Source organism: Lepidochelys kempii, chromosome 8 (assembly GCF_965140285.1).
Source record: "Lepidochelys kempii isolate rLepKem1 chromosome 8, rLepKem1.hap1, whole genome shotgun sequence".
In the NCBI taxonomy this organism is placed as follows: Eukaryota; Metazoa; Chordata; order Testudines; family Cheloniidae; genus Lepidochelys; species Lepidochelys kempii.
Genome location: NC_136387.1, coordinates 94,233,897 through 94,256,343, shown reverse-complemented (window position 1 = coordinate 94,256,343; position 22,447 = coordinate 94,233,897). Strand labels below are relative to the sequence as shown.

At 42.0% G+C, this 22,447-nt stretch overlaps 1 protein-coding gene across 2 annotated transcripts in view; it reads right to left on the bottom strand.

Moving 5' to 3' along the window:
• Positions 1-15,441: 15,441 nt before the first annotated feature.
• Positions 15,442-22,447, bottom strand: part of PLPP3 (phospholipid phosphatase 3) — a 64,300-nt gene continuing 57,294 nt past the window's right edge. Inside the window, exon 5 of one of the 2 annotated variants that reach the window (XM_073357589.2) lies at positions 15,442-17,207. In XM_073357589.2, coding sequence (XP_073213690.1) covers positions 17,082-17,207 — 126 coding nt within the window. In that variant the 3' untranslated portion in view covers positions 15,442-17,081. The remainder of the gene's footprint in view (positions 17,208-22,447) is intronic. The other variant, XM_073357588.2, reaches the window with a different exon arrangement.

The following is a 22,447-nucleotide window of genomic DNA, read 5'->3' as shown; positions in this document are numbered from 1 at the left end:
TCTTATCGTCCTTTTCATTCCTTTGGCTGTATTTAATCAAGAAGTTCACATTCAAGGTTACAGATAAAAAAAGGAAACCCATAGAACAGGTCCATGATGGCAGGTCTTGAAGAGTCAGCTCTTAAATACAGATTACAAGGCCTGATACAAGTAACTTATATAGGATTCAGGTTTCCTATTAGTTTAGTCCACAACCTTTTCCGGTGCACCAACCTTTTCTTGGTGAAGCATAAGTTCTATGATGTAAACTATTGTTCCAGTGAGAACTAAGCTCAGACCAAGTTTCTTTTCCTTTAGGGCCACAGGCTATTCTTGCCTTGAGTTACAAGGGGACAGACCTGATGATTTATCCACTAAGTCATACAGGCCCCTCAAACAGTTTCTTAATATAAAACATATGTCACCAGGCCCAGGCAGTTAGTTCTCACTTTGACTTAGACAGGGTTTGTTCAAACATTGAACATCACTAGACAACAGATATTTTCAGTAAGGAAAGCAACATTTCTGTATTTGTCCTTAAATGAGGTTTCCAATCAGTCTGCTGGCAATTATTTTGACTTGGATTTAGTTATTTACATAATGCAACAAAGGATGATTCATTTGCCTGCCCTCTAATTATGATTTGCTTTTGCAGCTCTAAGTATTGTGTGTTATGGTGTGTAGGACATGCACAGTATATCAGTGTGAGTGCAGTGGGCCCCATTTATTGCCAGGACTTACGCTCTTGTGAACAACGTGTAAGTGGGTTGTTGCAATATGTGAAAATGTGCATATCGCCTTTATGGAGGTTTCTGAGTTTATGAGGGAGGTATCAAGGCTAACTTACACTGAGAATCAATTGGTGATTATCCAAGAATGGCTATACGACGTGTGGGAATGAAAGAAAAGAACCAAGTAAACGCTATGTACAATGAACCCTGAGAGGCATGGCATATGGACCCGTTCTTATTGAAGTTAGTAGCAAAACTCCAGTCAACATCCATTTCTGAACGCCCATTCTGAGTAAATATATTGGACCACTTCCTCAGCTGATGAAAATGTACATAGCCCTATAGGTTTAGTCTACACTGCAATTAAACACCCACAGCTAACCCATGTCAGCTGACTCATGCTCATGAGGCTTGGGCTAGGGGGCTGTTTAACTGAGGTATAGATGTTTGGGCTCGTACTGGAGCCTGGTCCACTCCCCTCTCATAAAGTCCCAGAGCCTGGGCTCCAGCCCAAGCCCGAACTTCAACACCACAGTTAAACAGCCCCTTAGTCCAAATCCCACAAGCCCCAATCAGCCGCAGCTGTTGATTGCAGTGTACATATACCCATAGACTTCCATGGAGTAATGTCCATTTACACCAGCTGAAGATTTGGCCATCGATGAGTCTTGCCACTTAGCATAGCTAAGAAATCCCTTCTATTGTTTTGGAGTGTATTGAGGTACTTGCTAGAGTAAATAAAACAACATCAAATAGAAACAACCACCAGATGATAAATTTATCAGAGCAAGGACAGCCTTTCTGTTATGTGTATGCTGCCTAATACTGAGGGGCTCTGAACTATAACTGGGGTCCAGAGGCACAGCTGCAATACCAATAATAACACAGAGAGCTGGTAAGGAATTTTCTGTCAATGGTTCTTTGATGGAAAATTCCTTTTTGCAAAATCTTTCCCTGCCCTCTTCCACCCCCACAGGGAAAGTATGATTCTTCTGTGGAACCAGTGTGCTGCATCATGGGAGTTTAATAGCCAAAGTGCATCATGGGAGAGGTAGTCTGGCCCAGCCACCCAGCCCATAGGGGAAAAAATGGGGCATGAGGCACCCAAAGGCACTGCAGCAACTCAGATAGATGCAGTTCAGTGTCAGACTGACTCCAAATAACACATTTTGATTCAGGAATGTCAGAGCATTTCATTTTGATCAAAAACACCTACACAAAACATTTTGATATTTCCAAAGGGAAATTTTTCAGAACTTTCCATTCAATGAAAAATGTTGGTATTTTGATTTTTTTATCCTGATTCAGAATGAAAAAAAAAACAAACATCAAAATATCAGAATTTCTCATGGGTTGGAAATTCCAATGTTTGACCAGCTCTAGTAATTACAGAAATGTGTAGGAGAAACTCTAAACATATTTGGCCTAAGTAAATACATACATCTAGCATATCTGCTGCCTTCAAATAACTCCAATACATTACACAAGACTACACAATTACTTTGGAATTATAGTGTATTATGGTTGACCAAAAATGATATCTGGAATCAGATTGTCACTCATTCTTAAAGGAAATAAATGAATGTCTTATTCTCTCATTCATCATTATGAGACTCAATTCAAGGTTTTTGCATAATTCATAGATTCCAATGCCAGAAGGGACCATTGTGATTATCTAGTCTGGCCTCCTGTCTAAAACATGCCACAGAACTTCCCCAAAATAATTCCTAAAGCCGATCTTTTAGAAAAAAACATCCAATCTTGATTTTAAAATGGTCAGTGATGGAGAATCCACCACAACGCTTGGTGAATTGCTAAATGGCTAAATACTCTTAACGTTGAACATTACCCCTTATTACCAAAAAATCATACATAAAGATAACATAGTAATATAGTTTAAAATAAGCAGATTTTGTGAAAGCATCCTATAAAAGAGAAATGTATCCAGGAATCCATTTACAAGATTCCTCCACTTCCCAGGAGAGGAAGAAGGAGGGTCTTGTGGTGAAGGCACTGGACTGTAACCCTGGTTTGGGTTGAACTCTTGGCACTGTCACCGACTTTGTGTGATCTTAGGGAAATCACTGTATCTGTCTATACCCCAGTTTTCCATTGTAAATTAATAATAATGCTTCCTTTTTCCAGCCCCTTTTCAGACTATAAATAGATTATGAGCTCTTCAGAGAAAGGAATGTCTTACTATGTGTTTGTACAGCACTTAACACAATGGGATCCTGATGTCGGTTGGGACCTCTAAATGCTATTGTAACATAAATAATAAAGCTCCAGAAGACAAGGACAGAGACATGGCTTCTGTGCTCCACAACACCTGTTGGAAGAAGGACCTTCAGTAGAATGACGGACAGGCCAGGATTGAGGCCAGTCTTCCTTTTATAAGGCTGAGATTTGCAGGAGCAGGGTCAGTATATGTGGTTCTTGGGCTCACTGCAGATCAAAGGTCCACCTGTAGCACTAGTTTGGCGGTCCTACCATGCTGTGCTGCTTTTGGCTAGTCTCCACCCCTACCAGCCAGGCGCTGCTGCACACCTCTTGGGCTCTTCAAAGTAGACTGAATTCCATTACGAGTTACTCTTGTCTTGAGGGAAGTGCCGCATAGAAGTCCCTTGAGGACACTTCTCTTCTGGCGACTTACAACTGCCCTGAATTCTTGCATAGCCCCCAAAGCAAAGTATGAATGGCTTTCCATTGGCTGGGAAGGGGAAAGAATGCAGTGTAGTAATACTAACCTTCATGTGGAGCCTTTGCCCCATTTCCAATCATATTTGCTTCCCCTTCATGCTGTTTATTAAATCTCTTGTCTGTATAACTTGATTCCACCCCCCACACACAAGCATGGCAGCCAATGTATGAACATGGGCCTGTTTCTTCCTTATCCTGTGTTGATCCCTATGTGCTGGGGAGGCCTGGGGGCAGAGGGACAGTGTAGAGGCTGGCAGAGAAAAAGATGGAAGTGGGTTGGGGAAATCTATTCAGTTTTTCCCACCAGGTAACCAAAAATGGTTTCTTAACCAAGTATTACTGGGCAAGCAAACTCAAAGTACAGTAAGTGTCTTGCACTGGAAATATTTATATTTTGCTTCTAATAAAGTATACAGGGTATGCTGATAGCTTAGTTATGCACAATACTCAATATATTATATGTCACTGTTGTAGTTTATGCATGTTTGACCCTCCAGCCGGATTAGAGAGGCTAAATTGTCCAAGTGTCACACCAATACGTACAAACAGTTGTTCCCTGATAAATCAGAAAAGGACTATATTTTGATGGGTCAATTTGCTCCCTGGGTATTCCTTTTTCTAATTATTGTCCCTAGAGACATGTGTGCCTTACAATACCGTTATTTGTATGGGGAGCTGCTCTGCAGGATACTGCTTTGCACAAGCATTTCCTTGGAAGAGTTAATCCGCATGTTAAATTTATAGCCAGGCCCATTCGCCACCTGCTTTTGGGAGCTACTGTATGTATTGAATGACAGTGCATGCATGGATTAACACCCTGCGTGACTTTGCCTTCTATATCCAAATCCCAATGCAGGAGCCTGAAAATACAATTACATACCTATTGCAAATGCTGTTTTCAGGGGAGCAGAAGGCATTCAAGATCTTTTAATATCTTGTCCTTAACAAATACAACTGAAAAAGCAACCTTCCACTGACTCGCTCCCTGTAGATTAGTAGGTCAGGGAGCAGCCACTGGGGGAGAAAAGCCTGATGAATTATTTTAAGTTTCCATGAGCCAGCGTCTATGCAGTTATCCATTATTGACGCAATGTACAATTGTTTGTTCGGATCAAGGCCAAGGCTACATTTGCCTGTTGTGTCTTTGCAGGCAAACAGTTGCATTTCAAGAACTTGTGTGGATTTCCTACCATTTCTTTGTAACAATGTGTCTGCATTGCCCTGGAAAGCTGAAATTTTTACACACAGTTAATACTTCTACTGCATGAATATTTAAGGTGCTCATCAGCAGCGGACAAAGTCTGCTCCCAATGAGCTTAACTCTCCAACTTCACCTCCTCACTTCCCCTGAGAGGAATTAGGCTCCAAAGACCTAAATCTAGTGTTGTACTGGTTTTCCACCTTGGTCACTCAATTGACTTGATAGGAATCACCCTTTATGTATACCAGTGTAAGTTAGAGGATAATCAGACCTGAGGTAGTGTTTGGAGGATGCGGCCCATCTGCCACAGGACACTCCCTCAGCTACCCAGTGTGCCACACTGCCTAGCCCGTTTGGGTGGTCTCTTATTCACAGCACACACACACAGCCTATTTCTTTTCCCCACGTGTACCTTTAATCTTTAGATACCAAGCACTGCAGAACATAACACAGCCATGTGTCAGGAGGAGTCTTCCACCCAGCTTTCTCCACACACCCTGCTCACTCTCTGAGCTCTCCCTTTACTTACTTTTCCTGCCAATTATATCTCTTCCCCTTATTGAGCTAATTACCTCATTAATCTAACCATTGCCCCCAAGTGTCAACAATTCCCACCATAACAGGTTAATTGATTCCAATTAAGCCTGTAATCTTCTCTGTTATGCAATTACCTAAGTAACCAGGGTGCTACAGATAGCACTCTGTCACATACCTTTCCCCTTCTTATGTCATTTGAGACCTTTTATTGCCTCCTGGAAGGGAGGGGGCTCTTCCTCCCCATTGGAACCCTACTCACTCTGCAGGGCTGGGGTTCTACCAGATCATCATGTGCCCTTTTACACTGGCTGTCCATGGGGCACCTGTGGAAGACAAGGAACCCCTACCCACAGAAAGTAAACTCAGAGACGAGAGGTTTGTTCCATATTTCCACCTTGACCTATCAGTTACCACACCACTTGTGTCCTGTTGACGTTTCCTCCAGCTTTCTTTGCCCCTGGGTTGTATCTATATAGAGATTTCTCTCTTCCCTCAACTTGCCGTGCCCCAGGCTATCTGCCTAAGATCCCCCTCTTCTCCCCCCAGAGCCTCATTATTAGGGACCTTCTCTCCCTCATTAGTATATTTTCCATCTCGGGCTTTGCCTATAACTTGCTCCGCCTGGGAGCTGGCTGAGACTCTGCCCTGCTTGTCCACTAGATCCATCACTCCCAGATATAGTGCCCCCTGCCAGTACTTCTCTCCCTCCCTCCCCCCTCAAGTCCACGAGCATTTGGATTCTCTCGGAGCTTGTTGGCCTGTGTCTAGCATTATTTAACACTAGTCCTGAAGGGTTGCCTGGAGGGTGTATGACAGAGAGTTCTTTACACAAGCCCCCACCACAGAGGTTGCCTCCTCCGTCCTCCCGCTTTTTTTTCTACCAGAAATGGAGACCAGTCCATTCCAATCATTCCTGCATAGGGCAACGACTTCAGAACTCCCACTCTCTGCCACTGAAACTTCCCTTCTACTTCTATTGGAAAAACAGCCACTGGCTAAGTGTTCCTTTCCCTGTGGGCACAATTCGTTGTAATCAGCACCCCTTTCTGTCACCACTGCAGCCTGGCCAAGGTACTCCGCACCAGGGAATATGCAGCTGCAGAATCCATAATTGTGGTTGTCCAGTTCACTTTGACTGGAACTGTCCTTATGCCCAGACTGGCCTTTACCTCCACCCGCCGCAGAACTCAGAATCCCATGGTCTACGCATGGCAGTCTTTCTTTATCTGTCCTTTGACCCCCTCGCTGATAACACACTACTGGGTGGGCACTAGAAGCACCTTTCTTCACCTCTGACATCATCCCCTTTCCAGGCTTTGGTGACAGCGGCTCCTCAAACTTTTTCTCCCACTACCTAACCTTTCAGAATCTCATGGAAGCTCTGTGTGAACCGTTCTAGGGTAATTGAGTCCAGTACGGCCCCTGTGTCCTGTCTTTCTGGCCTCAGCCACCAATTGGCCCTGTCCAATAGCTTTTGTATGAATGCCTGGGGATGTACCTCATCATTCCATCCTGCTGCCCTAAATTTTGGGGGGGTATTTCTCCACTGACATGCCCACCCTATCCAAAATAGCAGCCTTCAATGTGTCATAGTCCTTGGCTTGATGCTCCGTTAGCGCTATTTCAGCCACCTCGTCCGCACCGATGAGTTAAGGGTCAAGCTGTAGCCCCATGCCCCTTTGTCCCATCTGGCACTCATAGCCAAATGCTCAAACATTATCAAAAAGGCATCAGGGTCATCCTTCAAAGCCATCTTACATAGTCCCAGGCCTACTGTCCAATGTCCTGTTCCCGCATTGGCATTCACCAGCCTCTGCAGGAGATGCTGCTATACCTGGTATTGTTTCTTGATGAACTCCTGTAAGGCCTGTTGCTGTTTCATCTGCCAACCCAGGAGTGCTTGTCTCTCTCCTTGCTGGGTCCTTCTGCATCTCTTTTTGTTGTTCAATTAGCCAGTACAGCATCTCATCCATCCACTGCATCCAGATCCTTTGCCCTAGCACAGCCAAGATCCCCTGTACTGAGCTAATTACCTCATTAGCACAACCATTGTCCCCAAATGGCAACATTCCCCACCCTAATAGGTTAATTGATTCCAATTAAGCCTGTTACCTTTTTGGTTATGCAATTACCTAAGTGACCAGGGTGCTAGAGATAGCACTCTGTCACACCATCCATTAGGTCTTCATGAAGAGATGGGTCTTGTACCATGCCACAGAAGTGGCAAGTCTTGGTGGAGTATAATCTCTGTTGGAAGCCAGTTCTAAAGTGATGAACCAACCAACCATCCACTTGAAAAGTTGTTGTCCCCTCTGATATGCACTCTGGGCTCCATTAGATGGAGATGTGGGGTTAAATATAGCACCAGTAGAGTGGGAAAAGGTTACAAAATTGTATTCTCCAGGGGACTGGAAGGTTCAGGGCCTTAAAATGGAACACAAAGACTTTTTTTTTTTAATGGGACACTCGGAGAAATCTGATTTCTGACTAAAAGTTACTCTTGTCTTGTGGCTGTTTGGTGGTTTATATGATATGAGTTGATGGTCACAGTGTGGTGCTAAGTGGCCTTATCACCACCGAAACATTCGACAACACTGATGTGACCATGTCACAGAGGACAAAAGACAGACTGAGTGTAGAACACAACCATCTTAATTTTAGAAGAATTAGTGATGAGCAACCACAGCATGGATGCTTATCTGAGAGGCTGGGTCTAAAAAATTGGGGCAAAGATCTAATATGAGCAAACAATTTTGAAATTTTCCCAACACTCCCACTTCCAATTTTATTTGTAGCACAGAAGCAAACAGACAGCTGGAAATGAAAAATAAGGAAAGAATTAGCAGTGCATTTTTAACAGTGAGTGCCATTGATCATTGGAACAGATTGCCAAGGGATGTGATAAATTCTCCATCACTTGGAATCTTTAAATCAAGATTAGATGCCTTTCTAAAAGATATGCTTTATCTCTGCAGCAACTTATTAAGCTAGATGAAGAATCAGTAGGTGAAATCTAGCCTGTGTTATGCGTGAGGTCAGACTACATGATCATAATGGATCCCTTTGGCTAATTTGGACAAAGTTGTTGCATGAATCTCAAATATGGTTCTAGTTGGTCTTGATTCAGTTTTGGGGTGACATTCAGGAGTGGGGAGCTGTTGTGTTAACCACATGGATTAGCAATGCCTTACAGGTCTTACTAATGCCCCTGCTGTACCTGTTCTGTGGAAAGGAGGATGACTTAGGCCTTGTACGCAAAAAGAAAGTTGCACAGGTTTAACTTAAATCAGTATTTAAAATCTATTTAGTTAAACCAGTGCAAACCTCTGTGTGCTCATAACAGCAAGTTGGAAAATTAGCTTTATTTATTTAGCAGAAAATCCAACTTTTCAGTGAAAAATCAAACACCAAAATATTTTGGCTGAAAACCAAAATAGTTTGATTAGGAAATGCTGTCTTGTGGGAGTTGCAGCTTTCTTTTAAAGACAGATTGGACTACATCTCCCATGATGAACCATGGTCTCCTCTCATGGAGAGGGGAGGTGGTTGCACCATGGGAGACCCTGGCCATGGTGCAGAGTGGAAGCTGTAGTGAGGTTGGGAAGCCTGGCCCAGAAAGGAGAATGGGGACATGAGGTAACCAAAATACAACTCACAGGAGGAACAAACATGGGACATCTGAATCACAATATTTTGGGGTTTGGCTCAAATATTTCAGTTTTTGGGTATGTCATTTTTTTTTTCAACAAAAACTGAAATTTTCCAGAGGGGGAAAAAGTTACTTAATTAAAACCCAGTTTCCTGTATTTCTTTTTAAACAGTTTCAATGGAAAACTTCCCACCAGTTCCTATTTTGTTTTCAGCTGTATTATTTCTGTTTAACTCAATCCTGTTCCTAAACAACTTAAACTAAACAGCAAAAAGTTTGGTGAAAAATGACAGAAAAGCATCCACACTGTCTTTGGCATTGGCTTAACTAAATTGGTTTAAATTCACATCTTAAGTCAAACTGGTGCAACTTTATTGTATACACAAGCCCTTTAAACTCTGGAAATGTTATTTGTGTACCTTCCACCAGTATTCAAATTTTCCTGAAAGAAGAAGTGTTCATTCTCCAGCATAAATTGATGAGAACACAATATTTATCCATTAGTTTGCATTACCACAGGGAGCCAGAGCCTTCCAAAGTCAATGGGGCTAACCTGGCCCTCTCTTTATCTTGAGAAGAGTTTTATTTCTGAGACCTTAATTAAAACAGCATAGTTACTTTTGGTGTCTCTTTTGGGAAAAAGTTAGCATAGTGTAATGTGTGTGCTATCTTGTTTAATTTATACCTCAGCATGAGCTCACCCAACACTACAGAACTGAAACCACACACACACAAATAAATATATAAAAATCTTGGATGGAAAAGCCAAGCTATTTGTACCAGTTCCTGTAGAAACGAAATGAATGTTTGTTAGTTTGGGGTAGAGAGAGAAATTACACCTTTAATATTTTGAACTTTTGCCCAATTTGAATTACTTCAATGTTTCCCATCAGAAGTGGTCTGAATTCATTTCTGCACAAGAGGTCATAGTGACAGAGTTGGGATAAGAATATATATATTTAAACATTTCTGCTGACGTGGCAACGCTAAAAGGTGTTTTTTAAAATAACAGCTCGTTGTTCCCTCTGGTTATGAACTTTTAATATAAAGTGAGATCAAAAACTGTAAACTTCAGGCCATTACAGGTTGCATATGCTGATATTTTAGTTACTACCAGTGAGTTCACTAACAGACTTGTATTGTGAGGTGTCCCAAAACATGACATTGAAAGTTATCTGGTTACAGAGAGATCAAGTTTATTTCTAGATTAAATAAAAAGATACATTATTACTTGAGGCAGCTCCAATACCGTGATCACAAGGAAGGTACACAACTACTTAGTGCCTTGCTGACATTAGTAGTAGTGGTATTACCATAACACCTCAATGTGTATTCTATTGTTTAGTCCACAAGTAGAGAATAAGCTTTGTAGACATAGACTTTTCTAAGAAAAACAAATGATATGTGTGGATAAGAGAATTGATCTCTCTTGTGACTTCCCTGCAAGTGTTGGGTGAACAAGAAATTCAGGATCATTTCCCTTATCAGCTATGGATAGGATGAAAACAAGGGATTGGGCAATTAGTCATTGCTGACAGTTTGATCAGTACTATACCAACACATGAGGAGACAGTCTGTGCCCTGAGGAATTTACAATCTAGACATAACACAGTTCAGACACACATAATGCATCTGGAACCAATATGAGCTTGGGGGGTAGAGTGCAAAGATCACTGCTGAAAGACTTTTCGGGAGATGTGTGTCTTAGAAGGTGATGTTTAGCTGATCCTACCTGTTACCCCCAAACTTTCCCTAATTTCTGCTTAATTCAATAGAGATGTCAACCTCCATTCACAAGTATCCATTAAACACTGGAGATATTTGGCAGGATGTATAAACAAGTCTATAAAAGGTGGTGATAAGGGGAAGATCAATCAGTTCATTGGGAATAGGGAATAAGGAGAAGAGTGTGTCAAGGGGAAGAGGTGGTCACAGGTACGGTGGCGAGAGAGAGATCATGGAGTCAGAGGCGGGAGCTAATGGCTTTGGAAGTTCTCAAATTTTTCTTGGATCCAGGTTACATATAGTCTTAGAGTTGGGTCTGGCCCAAAACCCCAGCTCCCAATGTTAGGAGTGATTGTTAATTGAATCTGGATCCAAATTTTGTTCTTGGTTTTATCTTTATAAAGAGCAAAGAAAAACCCTATACCCAAACATTGGAATATTAAAAATCTAAAGTAAAGATCTTTAGCATTAAATTGCCTCTGCTTGTGGAACATGCTCTAACCTTCCTCCTAGTATGGAAAACTACACACATCAAAATGACTGAACAGTACCAGAATACCTTTACTGTTTGAAAATTGGTTAGACCTCTTCCTGGGGATGGCAATTTACTGTCACAGAAAGTTTCAAATCTTACCTTGGAGCCAAAGTCTCTACTCCATGAACTTCAGGTGCTTGCATGCAGCCCCAGGTACAAATATGTTAAAAATGTTTGCAGGCAAAACTATAAGGTTTTTGGTAGGTATTCTCCCACAGCTCTGAAACTTTTACAGAAAGATCAAAAGATCAATGGCTGAAAGCGATTTTTCATGCTCTCTAGGGGCTGGCCAAGAATGGCATCCAATTTTTATTTTTGGCAGTACTAAGGGCCATATCAGAAATTTACCTGGGGATTGAGCAATGTTCCTAATTTGCAGAGAGATGTGCTTAATTTTTTAATCCAACCATCCAGGGACTCATAGCTTTCCCAGTGTAACTGAAATTGCTGGTTGATTGAGTTCATCAACAATAAAATTCCATATCTGCTCTACTTCACCTAGTGAAGGAAGTAGCCATGGGGACAAGATCTACCTTCTACAGATGAAAGCAGGCTGCATTAGGCCGTCCTTTAGACAGCTCCAATTTACAGCTGTAAATTGAAGACCATCTGCTGCAGAGAGATTCTAACCATTGGCCACTTCTAAAAGGCTTGACTTACCTCACTGGACTTCAGTCTGCTGCCTTGGTTTCCTTGTCTGGTTCTCCATTTCATTGGCTTCTCATTCACTTTCCTCCTGCCAGCTACACATTGATCATGACCTATCTGTTTTTCTCCAGATGAATCTTTTATTGTCTGCAGTGTCTGCTGCCCTTTCTGGAATCTAGACCTTTTTAGTTAAGCCTACTCCACTCACTGCCTGCACAAACAAGGTATTCTAGAACCATGCTGACCTCTACTCACACTATTCAGTCTTCCCTCTTTTTCTCCTACCTGACAGGTGCTGCTACTTTGGACCCAATCAACTCCGACCTTTACTAGGCCCTCTGCAGTTAACCCTGTTCCTATAACCTGCCATCTGGTCTTTAGCTTGCATCCCCTGAGATTCTCCTGTTCTCTTTTCTGACTCCATTCTTCATCTATCCTGTTCTCTGTTTTGTTTTTGTTCTGCTCAAGCAAATGTTACTTCCTTGGCTTGCCTGTCAGCGTCTCTTGTCTGTCTTCTCTGGTGTGATTAGTTTTTTTAAAAACTTTTGTTTAATTTTCATTATCTCTTCCCCACTATTTTAATCCAGCTATGCTGTATCACCAACACATATATGATGTTTAATAGAATTTTTTAATGCTTGCTAGTGGTACAATGGTTGCAAGCTAAATTACACACCTCTGCGGATACTGAAGACCTCTGATCTTCTTCATTCTGCAACCTCATTTCTCTGTAAAAGTCAGGAAACTACTCAAGTGGTGCCAGAAACTGCCACAAACCTCCATGGCTCCTTTCCATAATACACTTTAAATTCCATGATTTGTTAATTTTCTTCAATTTATTCTCCTCTTATATGCCTGTCTTCCATAAACCTACTCTCTACTAGCTTTAATAGGCTCTTCACTAATGCACCCTACCCATATCCTAGCCATCTATATCTTTCCTCCCCATTTGCTAAATCTTCCTCTATTAAAGGTAGGGTGACCAGAAAGCAAGTGTGAAAAATCGGGACAGGGGTTGGGGGGTAATAGGAGCCCATATTAAAAAAAGCCCCAAATATCGTGACTGTCCTTATAAAATCTGGACATCTAGTCACCCTCATTAAATTGTTTTCTGTCTGTGGCATCCAAGCACCTCTCCACTGTACCATCCCATTCCTTAATATTCCCTCCCTGTAGGCACTCCTCCAAAACGACCTTACTCTTGCATATTCCCTTAGACCCATCTCCACTCAGTTATCATTATTTGTGTTGCCACAATGCCTAGATGCATGAGCTGATATCAGGGTCCCATTGCATTAGGCACTGTACATACGCAAAGTAAGAGACAGCCCCTGCCCTGAAAAGCTTACAATGTAAATAGCCAAGACAGACAAAGGGTAGGAGGAGAAACAGACCCCAGAAAGGGCCATGCTTATCTCAGATCACACAGCAGGTCAGTGGCAGAGCCCCAGAAATAGAACCCAGGTTTTCTGAGGCCCAGTCTGATGCCCTAACCAGTAGAACATGTATTGAATAACGTTCCTGGAGGATAGGTCTGTCAATGACTATTAGCCAAGATGGGGAGGGACACAACCCCATGGTTGTCCTTAAACTTCTGACTGCCAAAAGCTGAGCCTGGATGACAGGGGATGGATCACTCAACATTGCCCTGTTCTGGTAATTCCCTCTGAAGTTATGTGGCACTGGCCACTGTTGGAAGACAGGATACAGGGCTAGATGCACCATTGAGCTGACCCAGTACAGCCGTTCTTATGTTCTTCCACTTCATTCCTCTTCTTTCACTCTCCTTACTGACCCAGTCTTTCTGCCATTCCTCATTTTGTGCTTATAAATACTTCCCAGAAGCAGTCAGAAACCCCAATCCCTCCCACTGCTCCTAATATCTCCTATTCTGCTTCCCATTTCCTTTGACACTCCTCCAATCCCTACTCTTCCACCCATAGATCTGTATTCCTGCCCTCCTGCATGGGTGGTTTAAGACCTGACATTAAAATCCAAGCAAGCACTTCATTTAGTCCAACAGTGAAGACTTCCTTAAGTTTGCCTTCAGAGCACTTAGAGAATTTTGCATTCAGCTACAGTCTGTTTGTGGGCTGCATGTTGCTAAACCCAGTTAGGGTTTCTCTCAAGGGAAAATTCAGGCTGCTGAAGGTGACTCAGTAGGGGGCGACTCTTCCCTCTGGAGATATTATCGGACATAGTGCAGCTAGAGATGTCATCTTTCAGATAAGTCCTGCTGATGGATGTTAATATAAAAAAATCCCCTTGCACTAAGAATAGGAGCATTTACCCAGCTGTACAAAGTTTCAGTATGAGTAATAATAACTCCTACCATGTTCTGCCTGCTTAATTTCCCCCCTGCTGTTTCACTTTGATGTGGAATTCACATCCTATCACAAACTGTCATGCATCTTTGCTGCTACAGTGCTTCACTCCAGAGTGAGCTGTCAGAGAGTTACCTTGACGTTTAACTGTCACCTGTGTGTGGACATCAATAGATGTGGGCATTTTTATTTATTTATTTTATTTATTTTTGCACTCAGAAAAGATCTTCCATCTCCATCCAGATGAAAGTTTCCTATTACATTGGAAAGTTGTTGGTCTTGGGAAAAAAACTGTGGCATAAATAGAACGGAGACAAAAGAGATTTCTTTGAAAATGCTGAAAGAGAGGCGGAGTGTGGAAAGTGGAAGGGCTGCAGACTGTGGGTCTTTGTCCTGTACACAACAGACAGCGCGAGGCTGTTGTGCTCCAGTGCAAACGTGCGCAGACGTAACACATGGACACATGTACGGTTAAATGCCTGGCAGTCCTTGACGTTAATTGGAAGCACTGTGGTCTAGCAGATAGGGCGCAGGATTGGAAAGCTGGTTCTCGCCCTGCCACTGATCTTCTGCATGACAGTGGACAAGTCACTTGTCTTCTAGGCTTCTATTTCCCTGTTCAGTGTTCTCTATTTAGACTATAAGCCCTCCAGAGCAAGGACTGTGTCTCCCATTTGCATCGCGCCCAGCAGAGAGGGGCCTACCTTAACATAAATAAGTAGAAGTAAATTTCAAGCTCCTTGAGCACCACTCCTTCATACACAAGAGCACTGGGTAAGAAAGAGGTGTGGCCAGGGGAGAGCTCATCCTTACTATGTAAATAAGGGGTTTAGCTATGGGCTTCCATCTCAGTTACTTCTGCCTTGTGACAGAAATAAGCCAAAGTCCTAGTCTACACTTAACATTTAGACAGGCATAGCTGCATCGCTCAGGGGTATGAAAAATTCACGCCTTGAGTGCCGCGGTCAAACTGACCTAAACCCTGGGGCAGACGCAGCTAGGCCAACAGAAGAATTCTTGCATCGCCCTAGCTACTGCCACTCGGAGACATGGATTATCTAAATCGACCAAAAAAACCTTTCCGTCGATGTAGGAAGCATCTACACTACGGCCTTGCAGTGGTGCTTCTGTAATGCCCACAGTGTGGGCATGTCCTTGTTGACCCCCACATCAGAGCTCTCATTTAAAATGGGATCAGGTTCAGGGCTTTTTTGAGCCTGGAACAGATATATGCAACATTTACCCAGTGCAGTGTAAAGCCTCACATATACCACCCCAGTGCATTTTATTCAGATTAATCTAAGAACAACACAAATGCAGAACATGGTTAAAATAGGATATTTAGTTATGTTATGAGCTTTTATTTAAAAAGCACATTTATACAGCAATAATTTCGCAGATACAAACTTCAATTTTGTATTCTACAAAAGTCTTTGAATATTCTTCTCTTTACAAAATGAAACATTACAAAAATACAGACAATTTAATATGATTTTTTTATACAATTGTCTCTAGTTGTAGTTATTTTCATTAAAATATTACTACCACAGACCTACAATATTTTAGTCGACTACAAAAAAAAATTAATTCAATGCTTTTTTAAGCAGCAAAATGTAAATAACACAGGTCAAGACACAGTTTATAATCATAGTGGATATATCTAAAAAATTGTTTCAGAAATAATATTTTACATAGTTAATTTTTAATGTTTTATACATTATTTATATAATATTTATATATAAAAAATCATAGCTTGCTATAGCTGAAATGATAGGACGGATTGTGTAATATAGATGTGCAAATGGCCATTCCACGTGGTTTCCATGATCCCTTTTCCATTTAGCGTTTTTTCAAAGTTTTAAGATAGATCTTCAATATTTGTCTTTAACTTCCAACAGAAAGCCAAAAAGCTAGGAGAAGTAGGCAAGATTCTGCTCTCTTTTACACACTCTTGATGCACTACCGATGTAACGGAGATCAGAATTTGGCCTAATGTCTATTGAATGGCTTATAACAAGACCCTAAACAGAGAAGATGAGGGAATGCTCAAAACTGTTTGAAATCCAGGCTAGGACGTTCCACCCAGCAGCCCGTCCTAAAACTGCAGAATCAATGTTCCCTGGGACTCAATCCCAAATTCATAGTGCTAACATATCTTCAACAAGATCAACCACTAACAACTGACATGACGTGAACTCCCAAAGGTGGCAGCATTAACACAGAAAATCCTTCTGCAATTTATCAGGGCCAGAAGTAGTGAAGGGAGCCTTTTTAAAAATTAGGCCATTTGTCAATTTTGTGTAGGCTTGATGCCTCGTACAGTACTAATGTCACCAGGTACGTAGTGTAAATGAAAAGATTTGGCTTCTAAGTGGATAACAGATTCACTCATGCTCAGTTTGTTGTGGAAACACCTTAGATTGTTGGGGGGGGGGGGGGGGAGGGTTAAGTTTGTGTAATATGACCAGGCACCCTTCTTACATTTCTGACTGGGCAAGCTTCTTCTGAACCAACATCACAGTATGGAACGGAGTGAAACAAAGCAATATTACAAAGAGGAGGGGAGGAGAAAAGAGCGGTGACACTTAGAAACCAGTCCCAAATCTTGAATCAGTGCTGTTTCTTGTATACAGTGCTATATAATTTAGTTTTGAGTTTTTCTTACCGGCATTGGAAATCTTCATAGTAAAAGCTAAGATGGCCGGCTTTACATAATCATTTAGTGTTCATTATGCTATGAACAATTTGGGTTCACTACAACATGAACACTCAACCAATTGCACATCCAGAATTCCGGCATCGCTGTTTGTTTGTTTTTCTCATTGTTGCTTTTGACTTAGTTGAACAACACCCATTTCATGCAAATGTTGCAAGTGAAAAGGCCAGAGAGTAAGACCTTATTAGTCGGGCAAGAAAGTCTCTCCCTACATTCTACTGTCTGATGAGATTTGAGAGCAGCAGGTAGTTGCTGTCAGCAGTCATTTTTGCAAAAAAAAAAAAAAAAAAGGGGGGGGAGGGGGAAGGATTGTGGAGGGAGGAGGGTTGCAAAGGTCTACACCATATTGTGGTGATTATTCCGTTCAATGATGTCCACAGGTGAAAGGATATCTTTCCGGATTGGAGGAGGAGGCAGGGAGGTCTTCATCTTGGGTTTGAAGAGGTCTGACACATAAAACACCTGTAAACATAATTTAGAAATCAATGTCGCGACATTTACTCACACACTATTTGATAGGTTATCAGTGAGAGAGTATTCATGTTCTATTTTACTGCAATCAAATTCTTTGTGTTAGCAAATGACTGACCACAGGACTGGGACCTAGGAATTCCCAGCTTTGACACCACCTCACCGTGTGTCTTTAGACGCAGGGTCTGGTCTCAGAAGGTACTGAGCATCCTCAGCTCCCACTGGGGCAATAGGAGTACTTAGCACTTTGTAAGATTGGGCCCTTAGCCTACGTAGGGCTGTTTTCCTAGCTGTGGCATAGGCATGTACAATTCTTGACTACAAGCCACATAGGGTGTTGGGAGGTTAACGGATAATGGCTCAATATGAACTGTTGTGGGCATTAATAAATGATTGCATTTATATGCTATAAATAAATTGATAAACACACAACTCCACAGCTTAGGCTTGAAAGCTCAGAAATAAAGAGAGTTCCTTGGAGCAGGGACCATCTTTTTGTTCTGTGTTTGTACAGCACCTAGCACAACAGGGTCCTGGTCCAGACATAGGCCTCCTAGGCACTACAGTAATACAAATAAATAATAATAATAATGATCAACATTCTAGACTCAAAGAACCCCCCCTCCCAAAGTTTAAATCCTGCTTGCCTGACTCACACAAATAGCCCCACTGACTTAAAACGGTCTCTGATGGGCAATTAAAAGCCCTAAAGTTAAAACTACTCTACAAATGACACTATCTGTAATGAATCGGGGCTGCTTGATATTCTCTGCTTTCCCCTTTTCTCATGACACATGAGCTACAAAATTAACGTTTAGTCCGGATGACTGTCTAGCAGTCAGAGTCCAACGGAAGGAGGAGATATTCCTGAATACCCAATGAAGTAACCACGCTGCCGGATGTGAAAAGGCCAGTGTTTGACAATTTAGGGAGGCAGAAACACAATAAGAAACAAAGTACTGGGAGGAAACCTTCATTTCCTCCTTGGCAGCCATGGCCTAACCCTTATCAGTCCAGCATGACTGCTGCACTTTCTCCCTTACTAAACTTAAACCTGAAGCCAGAAGGGGAAACAGTCAGACCGTGTAACTCTCCGTAAACAGCAAAATACAGAGAGGACTCATCTTTGTTATTTACACCAGAAGTTTGATAACAAAACAAAAAAACAAAAACAAACATCAGTGACTGGTGAACACACATGCCAACAAGCACCCAGGCTACTTCACTGCCCCACTTTTGATAAGTCTGTGAGTCAGAATTTACCAGCTGAGCTGAAACTTATTTTGACACTGAAATTTGACAGCTGTCCATAGATAACGCATGGCATTTTACTATAGTCAAAGTGATAGGGCGAATGATACTTGGTATTTTAATGTTTGCAGAATCATAGCAATGCAGGGCTGGAAAGGACCTCAAGAGGTCATCAAGTCCAGCCCCCTATGCTGAGGCAGAACCAAGTATGCCTAGACCATCCCTGAGAGGTGTTTGTTCAACTTGTTCTTAAAAACCTCCAGTGATGGGGATTCCACAAGCTTCCACAGAAGCTTATTAGTTCCAAGCATAAACCAAACATTGGCTGTGTGGGGTTAAGCTTCCCTTAAGGAAAGGTTATCCTTTTTTAATGGTCCATTATGGGGTTTCTAAAGCATCTGGTGCAGACAGGATACTGGATTGGATGGACTAGTGCACTGATCTGGTATAGCAAGTCCTACATTCCTAAATTCCAATCAAGCTGATAGGATGGCAGCCTTCAAATTATAAATGTGTTTGTATCTCTTCCTACTGCAGTGTTTGATTTAACACACTCAAATGGAAAAGGGATAAAATGCTTACTGAATAAGACTAGACTACACAATGATATTAGCTAGTCCACGTACAAGGGTTATTGAGCCACATGTTTCAGGGTGGTTTATTGGTGAAGACAGGAAGGCATTTTCCTTTCACTCCCTTCCCCATCATACAGCTGTCCAGATGCACTATTCAGCAGGAATATTCCTTTTCCACCTCCACCTCTTTTCTAAGCTACTATTGGAGACAGGAAACCAGGTTATATGAACAACTGGCCTGATCTGAAATGACAATTTATTGCTACATCTAAAACTGAGAATCTGGGGGTCTGAATCCTTCACTTTTCAAGTTTTATGACTTATCCATAAATATTTGTCTTCAGCAGAAAAGCATAAGAGGCCCAACATTTAAAAAAAGTATTTTTTCCTTGAGTGAAAATGCTGACATTCAGATGTCTAGCTAACTATCTGTGCCCACATATCTGCCGATTAGACAAATAAATGCTAGCATTTGTGCTACAGTAAACTGAGGGGGTAAAATTGCACCCACAAAAACAGAGATTTGGATGAGTCCTTTCTAAAACAAACAAAAACCACGCTCAGAATATCCTGACGAGAGAATGCATTGCTGTAAAATATTTTTCTTTTTTTGGTTGTTAGTACTCAAAAAATAAAATAAAATAAAATAAAATAAAATAAAATAAAATAAAATAAAATAAACCAGCTGTTTTGGAGTAATTTTGTTGCCATTTCTTTCACATGCCTGCCACCTATCATTGGATTCAATCAGAAAAGTGTCCAACTTCTACATCAAGAAATTAATGACAAATCAATTTGTGGGAGGAGGTAGGTGGCATGCAAGAGGCAGATGGGGATTATATTGAATGTGGCTTTATTTTATAAATGTCAGTTATGGATAGAGTATTATCCTATGGTTGGTTGTTTTTTAGCCTTTACTCTGCAGTTTGTTGCTTTTGAGGGTTTAATTCAAATACTTGGTAGTAGTTTTAATTCCCCTTTAAACTGTATTTCTCTCTAGCATGGCTTGAGGCTATTACACACTTATAGGAATCCTGAAACATGATCTTTTAGGGTCAAAACAGTGTGCTAAATCCTCCTAATGCTTGAACTGTTTAACACTAAAAAAGGCTAATAAATGTGCAAAGTTTTTACTTGGATTTGTTCCATTTCCTGTAGAAGGTGCTTTCCACCCATAAAAAAAAAAAAAAATTGACAGCAGAGAACTGGGATTGTACTATACAAACTAAGTCAGTATCTTATATTTCCACTTAATAATCCCATTTCTTTTCATCATATTAAAGAAATCCATACTCTGATACACAATAGTAAACAAACTAATATGACTTTTATGAGTTGACACCAAAAGGTATCTTGTCTGTTTAAATGTTTCCACTCATGTAAACTATGTGATACGTATTAATCTGCTTATAGTGCTATTTTGATTTTCGGAAATTCTCATCATATCTCACGTTGGAACCAAGTAAAAATGTTTCACCAGCTGGAAGTGCTTGACACGAACGTCTTGCGTTTGTTATTTCAGGCCAGGAAGGACAAATGTGTCTGCTACAACTTTTAGCTTTGGTAACTCTTGGAGATGAAACACACAACTGGCTTCCACGGAGAAGTACGGCATGATTACTACTGCACTTAATGGCCTTTTAATATCAACAGCCTGCGACACAGTTCTTGAGTCACAGCGGAAGGCTGTTCTTCAGGCTGAGTGCCGTAAGAAATGATTTTGAGTCACCCCTCTCTGACACAATGTAGTGTAGTAAGGAGTGATAATGTAATGTAATGTAACAGAGAGAAAGCCCGAGTCAAGTGAAGGGGAAATGACTCAGTGTGCATCTCCAAAAAGGGTTCCATGACAAGCAGGAGTTTATTGTTCTGTGGGCTGATTAGCTCAATAAGGGCAAGACAAAGGGCAAGACAAAGAACTGTAACTTGTAATGGCTGATATTAACTAGCAATTCATTTCAAGGCAAATCTTGCCCCTGCCTCACTGGTTCCAGTGAGTTTCCAGCTTTCAGAACTGGCCTGAAATCTGTTTTACAAAGGTATAGCAGAATCCTGGGGGCGGGAGGGGTCATTAGGTTGATGTGGAAGTGAGAGGGGGGCTCGGATCTGGCGGGGAGCATAAGGAAGTGAGTTGGGAGCTCCCAGGCCTAAGTCCTCTTTCATAGGAGGGGATGTGATGCATTAGGACTGTGGAGACCTCAAGGTTTCAGCTGTGGCTTATGACAGAGTACTTATTCCTCGCCCCACTCTGTGGAGCAGAGCTGTTAATAGCAAGATGCTGCTGCACAGCATCCAGCCCAGAGAGCGAACCTAACAAACAACAAATTCTACACTTGATGCAATGATCAGGAGCTTTTCTTGTCCCACCTTAGTATAGACAAGGCCATAGTGGTAAGGGGTGGGGAGACAACCTTTGAAGAGTGGCTGACTGCTAGCCTACAAGCAGTTAGCAGCTGGGCAGGAGAGGGAGGAAGAGAAAGTGGAGAGCTTGGCGTGGGAGTGCAGGGAAGTTGTGCAGCCAGCCAATGAGAGCTGACCCTGAAGCTGCAGGGTGGTAGGAGAGATGCAACCCTGTGATCTCTGAGCTGTTCTGGGACATAGTGGTAGACGTAATAGATGTGGTAGCAAATTTCTAGGATCTAGGGCTATTAATTCGGGGTGAGTCTGACGCTAGGCATAGGATGGAACGGGAAGCTAGTGAATTCTATTATGAAAACAAAAGCCTACTGCTTACAAGAGAAGGTCTAAGGTAGGATTTAGAGAAAGCCTGATCCTGGGTCCTTTACTCATGTGAGCCGTTCCTCTGACATTGACACTTTAATTTGGCAGGAGGTGGGAAGGTTGCTTATTCCTACACCACTGCCCTGATTCCAGCTGCAGGGAGCCCTGGAGTGACTTCACAGTGGCAACAGCCTAGCAGCTTGTTAGGGCCCTTGGCTCTTACGGCTAAGGGGGCCCCCAACCATCTCCCCCAAAAGAAGGGAAGAAATGTAGGCCCATAGTGGGCAAATATTAACCCTAGCCCTCATTTTTTAAACAAGTGAGTTCAGGGTTCCAAGAATATTTTAGCTGTCATTTGCACCTGGACAAACATGTGACAGGGGGTTGGGTTTGAATCCCATTGGAAACCCCTTGTATCGTTTCCAGGCAGTAGGAACAGGGCAATGAATGATCAGTGCCCCCTCCACATCCGGGCAAGGAATGGAGGCATACAAAAGAGCGGTGAGTAGAATGGGTGTGCCCTGAGCTCGAAGGGAAAGACCAGGCCTGTTTGTGAAATAATGAGGCAGCTGCTTCCTATGTTGATTTACTTCGTCACAGGAAAATCAGCCTATGGGAGCAACATTCTCACCCTCCTCCTGGCCCAGTACAATTTGCCATCTGTTAAAGGGTCAGGGAGGAGAC